Here is a 12,433-nt window from a genome sequence, read left to right as displayed (position 1 = left end):
GTTTGCAAGCATCCCCCTTTTTCCACCAAACATAACAATGGTCATTAAGGCCAAACAGTTCTATTTTTGTTTCATCAGACTAGAGGACATTTCTCCAAAAAGTACCATCTTTGTCCCCATGTGCAATTGCAAACCATAGTCTGGCTTTCTTATGGCGGTTTTGGAGCAGTGGCTTCTTCCTTGCTGAGCAGCCTTTCAGGTTATGTCGATATAGGACTCGTTTTACTGTGGATATAGATACTTTTGTACCTGTTTCCTCCAGCATCTTCACAAGGTCCTTTGCTGTTGTTCTGGGATTGATTTGCACTTTTCGCACCAAAGTAAATTAATCTCTAGAAGACAGAATGAGTCTCCTTCCTGAGTGGTATGACGGCTGCGTGGTCCCATGGTGTTTATACTTGCGTACTATTGTTTGTACAGATGAACGTGGTACCTTCAGGTGTTTGGAAATTGCTCCCAAGGATGAACCAGGCTAATTTGTTTTGATTTTCCCATGATGTTAAGCAAAAAGGCACTGAGTTTGAAGGTCGGCCTTCAAATACATCCACAGGTACACCTCCAATTGACTCAAATGAGGTCAATTAGCCTATCAGAAGCTTCTAAAGCCATGACATTATTTTCTGTATTTTTCCAAGCTGGATAAAGGCACAGTCAACTTAGTATGTAAACTTCTGACCCACTGAAATTGTGATACAGTGAATTTATAAGTGAAATAATCTGGCTGTAAACAATTGTTGAAAAATGACTTGTGTCATGCACAAAGTAGATGTCCTAAACGACTTGCCAAAACTATAGTTTGTTAACAAGAAATTTGTGGAGTGGTTGAAAAACGAGTTTTAATGACTCCAACCTGAGTGTATGTAAACTTCCAACTTTAACTGTATGTGATGAGTCAGAAAAGTTAGTGAAAAAAGGGTAAATGCAGATCAGTCCAGGTAGCTATTTGGGTAACTATTTAACAAATTATTTAGCAGTCTTATGGTTTGTGAGTAGAAGCTGTTCAGGACACTTTTGGTCCCAGAAGGGGCGCTCCGGTACAGCTTGCCATGCAGTAGCAGAGAGAACAGTCTATGACTTGGGTGTCTGTGGTCTTTGACAATTTTGAGGTGCTTCCTCTGAGTCTGCCTGGTATAGAAGTTCTGGATGGCAGGGAGCTCGGCGCCAGTGATGTGCTGGGCCATACGCGAACTACGCTCTGTAGTGCCTTGCGGTCGGATGCCAAGCAGTTGCCATAACAAGAGGTGATGGAACCAGTCGAGATGCACTCACTTCCGTCATCATGAAGTGCTTTGAGAGACTAGTCAAGGACCATATCACCTCCACCCTACCTGAATAATTTTGCATGCCCAATTTTCCAGTTTTTGATTTGTTAAAAAAGTTTGAAATATCCAATAAATGTCGTTCCACTTCATGATTGTGTCCCACTTGTTGTTGATTCTTCACAAAAAAATACAGTTTTATATCTTTATGTTTGAAGCCTGAAATGTGGCAAAAGGTCGCAAAGTTCAAGGGGGCCGAATACTTTCGCAAGGCACTGTATATACTGTACTCTATATCATCTACTGCATCTTTATGTAATACATGTATCACTAGCCACTTTAACTATGCCACTTTGTTTACATACTCATCTCATATGTATATACTGTACTCAATACCATCTATTGTGTCTTGCCTATGCTGCTCTGTACCATCACTCATTCATATATCTTTATGTACATATTCTTTATCCCCTTACACTTGTGTCTATAAGGTAGTAGTTTTGGAATTGTTAGCTAGATTACTTGTTGGTTATTACTGCATTGTCGGAACTAGAAGCACAAGCATTTCGCTAAACTCGCATTGACATCTGCTAACCATGTGTATGTGACAAATAACATTTGATTTGATTTGATTTTGTTCTTAATAATGGTGCAGCTGTAATACTTTTTTGAGGATCTGAGGTCCCATGCCAAATCTTTTCAGCCTCCTGAGGGGGAGGCTGTGTTTTGACCATGATAGGTCCTTAGTGAGGTTACACCGAGGTTTTTAAAGCTCTCAATCTAATCCACTACAGCCCCGTCAATGTGGACAACAGGGGGAAATGTGTAAAAGAGAGTACGAGTGTGTCAGTTCTCAATTAAGTGTTCAGGTCCCTCATCGAAAGAAACATACGACAAAGAGTGCTTCTTTGCGATGCTTAAAGATCTACGTTGGCCCTGCCGAACATTTCATATATCTGGGAGACCACCCAGGGGTATACCCACCACTCCTAAGAGAGAGGGGCCCACCTGGACAGAAGACCTGCGCCCGAGTTGAGGCAACCATAGAGAAGCGAGAACATGTGAGCGCTGCTGCACAGCAATAAACTAAGGTAAGGAGGGAGAGAGACTGAGTCCCTCACCGTCTGTTGGTGTATGGCACCACCACCATAAATATTGCCGGTTCTGACCATCACAAGCCAGCCTGACACAGCCGGGAAGAAGCGCCTGAGCACCAGATACACCATTAGGAGCTCCAGGTAATTGATATGCAGTGCGCTCTACCATCTTACAAGTCACCCCACCCTCGGGGTGAATGTGTCTGTCGTGAACTCCCTGTGGGGTACAACTGAAACCATGGTAACCCCCTGACAATAACAGAGGGTCCCACCCGGTTGGCCCGGGCCCGTAGGCCTGACAAGGACACCCGAAGCAAACGGTTTAGGCTGTGAGAGAAGTGAAAGACTAGCACTCAGCGCTGTAAAATCATGTTCGCATGATCCAGAGCAATACCGCGCATGCGCACCATTGGTTGGAGCAGACAGCGAGCCTCCCGTCAAGTGCCATCTGACAGGGAGGAACGCCACCTTGTAGAAAGAGATTGGTTATTTTTCCCTTTCCACCACTCACGAGCACCATGTGTCTGAATGTGGAGAAGGGACACTTTTCATTGAAGCCACATGTGGGAGATGCAACACTTGACACCCGTGCACACTGTGTAACTTTGGGTTGACACAACTGTGTTTGCCTGAAGCCCAGTCTAGTCTGGGTTCGGGGGCTCCGTCAATCAATGACGTACCCTGATTGGCAGTCCCACTTGGAGTTACTTCTGTCACAACAAGCTTCACTCGGTTTAGGCGGTAAGAGAGAGGGCGACCAGGTTCTGTGGGCATCCCCCCGTCGCCTGTGTACCACCTCAGTGATCAGATCTTACATAGACTTTTGAGACCAGGCTAGCTTACAAGTGTTCCACAGCACGCTAGCCAGGTTAAGCTTGAGGTTAGAGCGAAAGGTCACTCGTTCGAATACCGGAGTCGACAAGGTGAAAAATCTGTCTTGCTGTTCCCTTGAGCAAAGCAGTTAACCCTAATTGCTCCAGGGGTGCTGTACAATGGGGACCCTGGCTGTGACCCCACTCCCTCAGGGGGAGTTGAGATACAAAAAAAAACATATTTCCATTACACACGTGTGTAACAAGACAAATATAAGCAACACCCAACTTATTATTAAGATGCGGCCTGGAACCCAGCGCTGAACCGCACGCAAACAAAATAGACCCAGGGAAAAAATTTTATCATGGAGGTTATCATACCCACCGGTCATAGGTACCGGTGCCACAGCACCTTGTAACCCAGCTGGAAAAGGGACAGACAGCTCTGGAAAATGTCTCCCTTCTGTGGTAACAGACAGGGATGATTCATAATGGAATCTAATTCCCAGGAATGAAACCAATCACCCATAGAACCCATATATACCTATTGAACCCTGTGAACGGGGTAACATAGGGGGCTTTAAACATGGACAAACTTCCAATTAAGGTATGCTTCCGTGAGACTGTATAGCCTGGATGAAGCCCGGACCTGTATGGACACAGGGGGCTCCGACAATGGCTGACTTAGCACCCCATTTGGCCTTCCGTAAGCAAACGTGGGGGCACTGACATCACAGTAATGTTTTTGTGGAGGGACGCACTGGTCGCTCGCTCCGGGGGGTTACCTGTGCAAGCGCTTGGAGGATGCTACCTTATCGGAGGTGCATGCAAGCCCTACTTCCTCCACTCCCTCCAACTTCAGGAATTGTAAATAGGAATGGGATTGCCTCTAACACCAGGGGAACGCTAGTAAGCTTCATTCGCCAGAAGTTATGCATGCTAGTTGATGTTAGCCATGAGGCTTGTAGGCTATGCTCGGCTAGCTAGCCTATTTGACTGCAGCATGGTCCATTTAGAATAACCATGTGACTTAACGCTAGTGACATACACTAAACAAGATAGCTACTCAAGCAATTCCATCGTTAGGAAGCCGGAATAGCTAGAAGGATCTAGCTCATCTCGGCAAGTTAGCTAACCTGGCTAGCATGCTGTGCAGCGTTTGTTAGCTAGCCTGGCCCTGAAAGTCTATGTAGGACCCGGATCACTGAGGTGGGACCTGGACCGTTCATTGATAAGTCTGGGAAGAGAGGCAAGCGGTGCTTAGGAATTTCATCATGAGGCCAATGGTGACTTTAAAACAGTCAGAGAGATAATAGCTGTGATAGGAGAAAACAGAGGATCAACAACATTGTAGTTACTCCACAATACTAACCTAATTGTCAGAAGGAGAAGAAGAAAGCCTGTACAGAATATAAATATTCCAAAACATGCATCCTGTTTGCAACAAGGCACTAAAGTAATATTGCAAACATTTTCGCCAAGCAATTCACTATTTTTGATGAATACCAACATAATACTGAGTACCATGCTTCATACATTTTCAAACATGGGAAGGTGGGCTGCATCATGCTATGGGTGTGCTTGTCATCGGCAAGGACTAGGGAGTTTTTCTGGATAAAAATAAATGGAATAAAGTGAAGCACAGGCTAAATCCTAGAGGAAAACCTGGTTCAGTCTGCTTTCCAATAGACACTGGGTGACAAATTCACCTTTCAGCAGGACAAGAACCTAAAACACAAGGCAAAATCTACACTGGAGTTGCTTACCAAGAAGACAGTGAATGTTCGAGTTACAGTTATGACTTAAATTGGCTTGAAAATCTATGACGATTTGAAAATGGATGTCTAGAAATGATCATCAACCAACTAGACAGTTTGAAGAATTAAAAAAAGAATAATGTGCAAATATGTAGCACAATCCAGGTGTGCAAAGCTCTTAGAGACTTACCCAGAAAGACTCACAGCTCTAATCGTTGCCAAAGGCAATTCTAACATGTATTGACTCAGGGGTGTGAATATTTATGTAAATGAGATATTTCTGTATTTCATTTTCAATAAACAATTAATTGAATCTATTTTAAATTCAGGCTGTAACACAACAACATGTAGAATAAGTGAAAGGGTATGAATACTTTCTGAAGGCACAGAGTGTTTTTGTTGTGAATTTCTTACACATTTCGAGGCCTCTGTTTGTGATCCGGATCTTGCAGCCTGGCGGCTCTGCTGCTGACATTGCAACGATGAGAAGGAAGAGGATAGACACCGTGCAGGAAGCCATCACGACTCACTCAACCTGCAGGGAGTCAAAACAGACAGACAGACAGAGAGTAGGCAAGGATCCAGTCACCTCAAAGCTCAAACACTAAATACTAGGGTTGGGTTTCCCAAAAGCATCATAGCACTATGATCGTTTTTAATACATTTTATTTCAATTGAATTAACACCCTAGAGTCTAAGCCGGGGGGGGTGGGGTGGGTTATTTACTAAACTAATATAAGTAATTGTTTTAAAATGGTCATACCAAGGATCGTTTAGCTATTTGGTTTAAAATTACACATATTTCACCCTTTCTTTAGGCACTAAACTACTTCTATATGCTTCCATTCATTTTTTTAACTGGTACCAGGCTGTCTTCAGACGATTCTGGTGTTGCTTGTGGGCGTCCTAGAGCAAAACAACCAAGCCCAAACTGTTCTATGCTACAGATAGAAGTTGGCAGATCGGTGGTACCGACTTCAGGCGAGTCTCGTGACGGTTGTGGGACATTTTCGTGAGAAGAACAATTTTCGGGATGTCTCATGGTCTGACAACACCGATGTAGCTCTGCCGCCTTTCACCACAGATGAAAATGAAAAGGAGTCATTTATTGTTGGTGACGAGCTTTCTGGGGTTGCATCAATCTCCCTCGAAACTAAGGAGATAACATAATTCATTCAGTTCCTATGAACCTTATTGGCACTTTATTCCATGAGACTGAATTACACAATATTATCCAGAAGTCATGGAGGTCATCAACTAATATATCATCTAATAAATGGGTATTCATTTCAAACAACGTTTCATATTAAAGTCAAAGGTTATGAATGCCTTTTAGAGGAACTATTTGCACTGCGTATCTCAATCTTCTTCTTTCACCATTGTCCTGCAACAGTGAAAATGCATAGAATCCATGGACATAGATGATTATGAGTCGCTTACAAACATGTACATTTTCGCCCCTTATATTTTCACAACGATAGGCAGTTAAGATGTACTGGGACAATGTACACACTACCGAACTGCTCTGAGTAATAAAGTCCTCTCAAACAACACTCATTGTGTCCCTTTGTATTTACAATAACATATCTAATTTTAAGCTAATTTGTGTATTCATATCATCAACCTTGCTTACAGATGCTTTATAGTAATTCAGATGTCAATGTAGTTATTACTTCTTGTCCTGTACATCACTCAGGCTCTTAGCCCTCTTTATCTCCATCACAAGCAAGAATTCCAAGATGCATTTCTCCTCCCTGACAAAATCCTGCACCAAAATCTCTTACCTCAATAACGGAGGGTCTGTGGAAGCCAAATAAAAGAGAAAAACAAAGAAAACCCCTAAATGTTTGTCTTCTTTACAGTATCTCCACAGTGTGCAATTCAAATGCTGCAGTCTGATTCCCTGTCCTGCTGTAACATGTACGGCTGCTAAGTAGGTGAGTCAGAAAGAAAGAGAGAGAGAGTGTGTGTGTGTGTGTGTGCGTGCATGCGTGTGTGCGTGCGTGCGTGCGTGCGTGTGTGTGTGTGTGTGTGTGTGTGTGTGTGTGTGTGTGTGTGTGTGCGCGCGTGCGCGTGTGTGTGCGTGCGTGCGTGCGTGCGTGTGTGTGTGTGTGCGCGCGCGTGCGTGCGTGTGTGCGTGTGTAGCTGCACAGCTCTTTGTCTTGTTTAACAGCAGGGGCAGCAGTTAGTTCTAGTAACCCCCGACAGTGAGGAACAGAAAAGGTTTGAAGGAGAGCAGGATGTTCGTTGACCCGTAAGGTTTTAGGAGGGACTGCTGGACAACCCACCCCCGCTGCCAAACCCATTTAATTTAGACTCTCTACAGTTTAAACTCATACAAACGGCTAACTCAACAAACTTAATCTCCCTAAAGACCTTTCCCCTTGAATGGACCATTTACAATTTCCTCACCCCTTTCTTAGAATCTGTACAGGGGCCAAAGATTGCGGATTCCTAGAAGGAACAGCTTGTGTGAGGGAGAAACTTTGTGTAAACTCCTGCCTGTACTCTGTCTCTAAATGTTGTATATCACCAGCAGAATCATATCACTAAGTATGTGTAAATGTAGTTGGCGAATAAAGGTGATTCTGATCATAAACAGTGTCTTCTTCACAACAACAGTGACCACCACACAAGGATAAGTGCACCTACATCATAAAACCACCAAGTGTTTAAAAGCGTTACTAATTGAGTGATTTATGAATGGTCAAATGCTGGTGGCCAAAGCTTGAGAATTATTGAGGGTGATGGCAAGATGGCACATGTTCCAGAGTCAGTTTGACACAGACTATTTTCCCAACATCCATTTTTTTTTTATTGTGTTGAAACCATGTCATCTATTGTATATCATCCACCATCCCCCAGTTATCTCACTCCAGGCAACTATTTTGGCTGATGGGAAACAAGTGTTTCGCAATGGAGGAGAGTGCGGGTACTTCAGTTCATACACACAAGAGATTTGCTACACCCGCAATAACATCTGCTAAACACGTGTATGTAACCAATACATTTTTATTTGATTTGTTTTGATAAGTGTACGGTCGTATTCAGGCCAATGACCAATAGAGAACTCTGAGTGAAGAGTTCTGGGAACAGGGCACGTGTGTGTGCCAGACCCAAACCCTAACAACAGCCCATATTGTGCTTCATGAGAGGTGCTGTATTCATGCCCTTTTGTGTTAAGTTAAAGTTAACCATACTCATGTAGTTACAGGTAACTAGCACATATAGGCAAGAGCAGCCCCTCAAGAAAGAGCAGCCCAAAAACTAAACTAATCAACAAACTTGCTAGATGCTCTCAACTAACTAGCAAAGCAAACGAGTGATGTTACAGTGTGTTTTGCATCAAGTTTTGTCACTTGAATAAGATATTCTGCAGAGCATGTCAGAGTTGACTGATTCAACACCTGCTGTAGAACTATATAAGGATGTGTATGCATGGCAGGCCCCAGGCATAAAGCTACATAAGAGGTGGCTTAGTGCCCCTGGCCACTAGGGGGCCCACCCCAAAAAACGTATCTATTTTTATGAACTCAGTGTTAGAATAGTAGAATACACAAGGTGCCATTTCGAAATTTGATTATGCAGCATCAGTTTTTCTCTTGTTAAGTTAGTCACTGGCAGTCACTCAATTAGCCATGTCAGCTAACAATTTTTATATTGGTAAATTAGTCTAGCCAGCTATCTAAACTTTGTAGTAATCATGCCCGAATACCAACTGGGCACACAGGACATATACCCAGGGCCCCTGAACTCTAGGGGGCCCCCTTTGATTTTGTTAGTCAATCTCATTCAGATATCATTAACATATAATAAGTATTGGCAAAATGTGTACAATTAAAGGAAATTAGCTTTAAAACAGAAAACATTTCTCTCTCCACCCCATGGCTAAATGAGTATAATTGCCTGGAATATGTTATTACATTGCTAAACTTCTCTCTGCCCCATGGCAAAACGTGTAGAATTGCAGAAAGTTGTTTTAAAATGTTAACATTTTCTCTACTGCCCATGGCGAAATGTTGATAATTGCAGGAAATGTATTTTAAAACCAAAATGTTCTCTCTGCTGTCAAGGGGGGGGGGGCTAAAATGTTTTGCCCGCGAGGTAGGAGGGCTCCCCAACCAAATCTCGCTTAGGGCCCCCAAAAGGCTAGGTCCGGCCCTGTGAGTATGAGTCATAAGAACTCAAAGCCTCAGCTCCTATTTCAATGGAAGGAAAGTGTACCCTAATGCACTTTAGCTCAACTTGAACAAAAAGGGAATCAGGTGCTCGACTGAGAGACTTGAAAATCCCCCCCAAAATTCTTCACCCAGGACACTTCAACAGTGTGACTACCCAAAAAATATTCCTTCACCCAGGACACTTCAATGGGGTGACTACCCAAAAAATATTCCTTCACCCAGGACACTTCAATGGGGTGACTATACAAGAAAAGAAAATGTAAAACAAGGAGCTCTCTGTTTCTGCACAGATCCGATTATTTATTGATGGAACATAGGCCTAAAACTATTTCAAAGTTATTCATAGCTTATGCTTTGTAATTTGCTCGTTAAATTATTACTTTTTTTGAGCAAAGATGAGTTGCAATACTGCCATCTTTGGTTATTGCCGGGGTATCGTTTCATTATTTTTCAAGTGATCAGTCTCTTTTTTTCAACTTTCAACATCTTCCATGGACCATCTCAAAGTTAGAATTTTATCAATAGTCAAACACAGCACGTTAATTTTCACTAGTGTGATCGATGGTCCTTATCAACTAAGCTTTAACTTACATAGTCACATACACTAAATTGAAACACAGAAGACTGTATTGAGAGTTTACCAAACATCTGTCATCTCAGTGTTGGAATCAATGTAAGAAGACATAATAAGACATAATTACAGTAACCATAGGATTTAAATACAGACTGCTTAACCACTGTGTACATAAACAGTATTTTCAATATCCACTTAATACCCTTTGAATTGTCTAATAACAACCAGTTTGTAGCCCCTTACTTTGTGAATCCTTGCTAGTTCATTCTGTTGCGTCATCCCAAATCATAAAACACAAATCCAAACCTGTCTGGAAAAAGTGCAGCATTGAGTCCTGTTCCATCTCATATTACCTCAATTAAAATCAGCAAGATATACGTTTCTAACTATGATTACATTCTTTCAAGTCTTTGTTAGTAGACTATACCTGAAAGTCATACCCACACTCACCGTTGCTTGTGCCATTGTGGAGTTGGCACAGAGAAGTTACAAGTTTTGTGAGTCGTATGTATGGTGATACACCTTCCAATGAAATTCTTACTTGCAGGTTCCTTCTCGACAATGCAACAACAATAAGAAATAATAAAAGTCTTTGTCCTCCCAACTCAAATAATCAAATCCTGGGTACTGTGAGTTCTGAGCCTGCTTGGTCTGTCTACCACCTTTGTGCAGACTTTCCATCTTATAAAATATATTTTCCTTCCCCCATCCCTCCTTCCCCCCTCTAAATGGGCTTAAGCAATAAACTGCAATACTTACAGTGTGTTATTGGCAATATCTCTGTGGCAAATGAGTTGACTCGGCTCCCAAGGGTTTCCCTGGTTCAAATACTTGTTCCTGCTATCAGCTTCAATGACTGGAGGGATGTTGAAGTGACTCTCTCCCTCTAATCTACACAAACACTCTATCTTTCTTCATCCTTTGTCTATATAGGCAAGTTGTGGAGAAAGGGGAGTGACTGGCTTTGTATAGGTCACATGACTCTTGTGGCTATTGTGATGACAGTACCCACTGGTGCAGAGACGTCAATTCAACATGTAGCCTTTTCCACGTTTGGTTTAATGTAATTTTGTTGAAATGACATAGAAACAACTTTGATTCAACCTGTGTGTGCCCAGTGGGTAATTTCTATAAATAACATTATTATTAGCGATGTCAAAAGCCGCTCCAAAATTAGGATTGATACTAATAAAAACATGTGATACAAGTCTTTTCGGACATAGGGCAACTTTTTCAAAACGACAAACCACTGATTTCATTCATGGTAAAATGCCCAGAACATTCAATGCCCAAATAATTGACATTCAAGAGGGCCTATTTTCACTTGAGTAGTGAATCGTTATCATACAACATACTGTACCAATTGCAGAATACACATGAGAAAAATAAGTGTGAATGCAAAATATAAAATTGTGATTCATGTTCATGACGGGAAACATATTTGAGGGTCCCATTTTGCAGACAACTTTTTTTGGCAAGGCTGTCCTTTAATTTGTGAGGACCTCTATTATAATTGGGTGTTCTCTTCTTAGAATTCCATTTTTGCTTTTTCAAAGTATGATGATTCAAAGGTAATTTGAGGTACTCCATGCCACAAGGTTCATTAAATAATAGGTTAGCCTTTGCATTCTTCTGACTGAGGTGAAATGCTAAAAATAGCTTGTACCAACCCTTGGAAAGATCGGGCTAAACCACTGGTCGGATATAATTGTAGCCTACTCTTTAAAAAATGAGAATTTCCTGAAAACTACTACTGTAGGCCTTTTTCATATTTCTCTTTATTTATTTATTTTTTTACCAGTTTTATTAACCTGGTTCATTGTTAGGTAAGTTTTGCACTATGCCATGTCGATTTAGGTAACTTTCATGCCATGCCACATGTTCATTTGCACAAGACTCCTGAACTGTGCAGGAATGCACTGAGCAAATTGGGAGCAGCAGGGCCAGGGTTGGTTCACAGCGTTAAGTGCCATTTAAGTCTCTGGACCACACAGATCATAGTGATTCCCGACTCCGTGCCACAATGATGGCTCAGCCCACTTATTTGACGTATAAAAAACACAACATGAAAGAGCTGTTCAGAGAAATGGGAGGATATATTTTTTAAATGAAGTATATGGCGTGAGGCTTCTGCACCAATTGTAGACTACAGCATAAAATGTGATGGGTGAATTTTTGCATTGTAATTTCAGAAAATGGCCATAATACAGTATATCTGTAGTAATAGTGCAGTGATAGTGTTTCAGAGTATTATTTACCCACCAGTGTTGTGATTTGCTCTAATATTCGCCTATTGATATCTCCCGCCAAAGTGGCATGTGTTGTCAAAATGGGAATGCTGTTTTGACTTTGTAGTTGTGTTATCTAGTGGAAATCGGGTCAAGTCACCAATGTAGAAATTGCTCTGTCATTTCCTGGTTGCTAAAATTCTACACTTTTCGCCCTCAATTTCAGTTTATGTGAGAAAACAATCAATGAATAGTGTAGGGAATCATTGTACCATCTAAATCGCTGTGAAATAGAAATGTTTAATTAAAACACATTTTTATTTTAAAGTGAGAGTTCACCATTTTATGGAATGCAGGGGAGGGGGAGATTTGTTGTGAATGCAGCCTAGTGCTGTTGCAATTCACCTAGCTTCTGCATAGGGGAGGGTTTCTAGGTGTAACACCGTTAATGGCCATAGAAGAACAGATCATCCATACATCCATGCACCACCAGATGTCAGTGATGACATCATTTATGGTCAACAA

General features: G+C 41.8%; 1 protein-coding gene across 3 annotated transcripts in view; it reads right to left on the bottom strand.

Annotated features, from left to right (window-relative positions):
- pltp (phospholipid transfer protein) overlaps positions 1 to 10,588 on the bottom strand; it is a 30,700-nt gene extending 20,112 nt beyond the window's left edge. Inside the window, exons 1-2 of one of the 3 annotated variants that reach the window (XM_020483976.2) lie at positions 10,440 to 10,588; positions 5,340 to 5,460 (exon numbers count right to left, since the gene is read on the bottom strand). In XM_020483976.2, the coding sequence (XP_020339565.2) occupies positions 5,340 to 5,445 (106 nt within the window). In that variant the 5' untranslated portion in view covers positions 5,446 to 5,460; positions 10,440 to 10,588. Of the gene's footprint in view, positions 1 to 5,339; positions 5,461 to 6,709; positions 6,927 to 10,130; positions 10,336 to 10,439 lie in introns of those variants that run through there. The other 2 variants (XM_031825694.1, XM_031825693.1) reach the window with 2 other exon arrangements.
- Between the last annotated feature and the right edge of the window lie 1,845 nt (positions 10,589 to 12,433).

Source organism: Oncorhynchus kisutch, linkage group LG5 (assembly GCF_002021735.2).
Source record: "Oncorhynchus kisutch isolate 150728-3 linkage group LG5, Okis_V2, whole genome shotgun sequence".
Taxonomy (NCBI): Eukaryota; Metazoa; Chordata; class Actinopteri; order Salmoniformes; family Salmonidae; genus Oncorhynchus; species Oncorhynchus kisutch.
The sequence above is the reverse complement of the archived record's forward strand: the minus strand, read 5'-3'. Positions and strand labels throughout refer to the sequence as shown.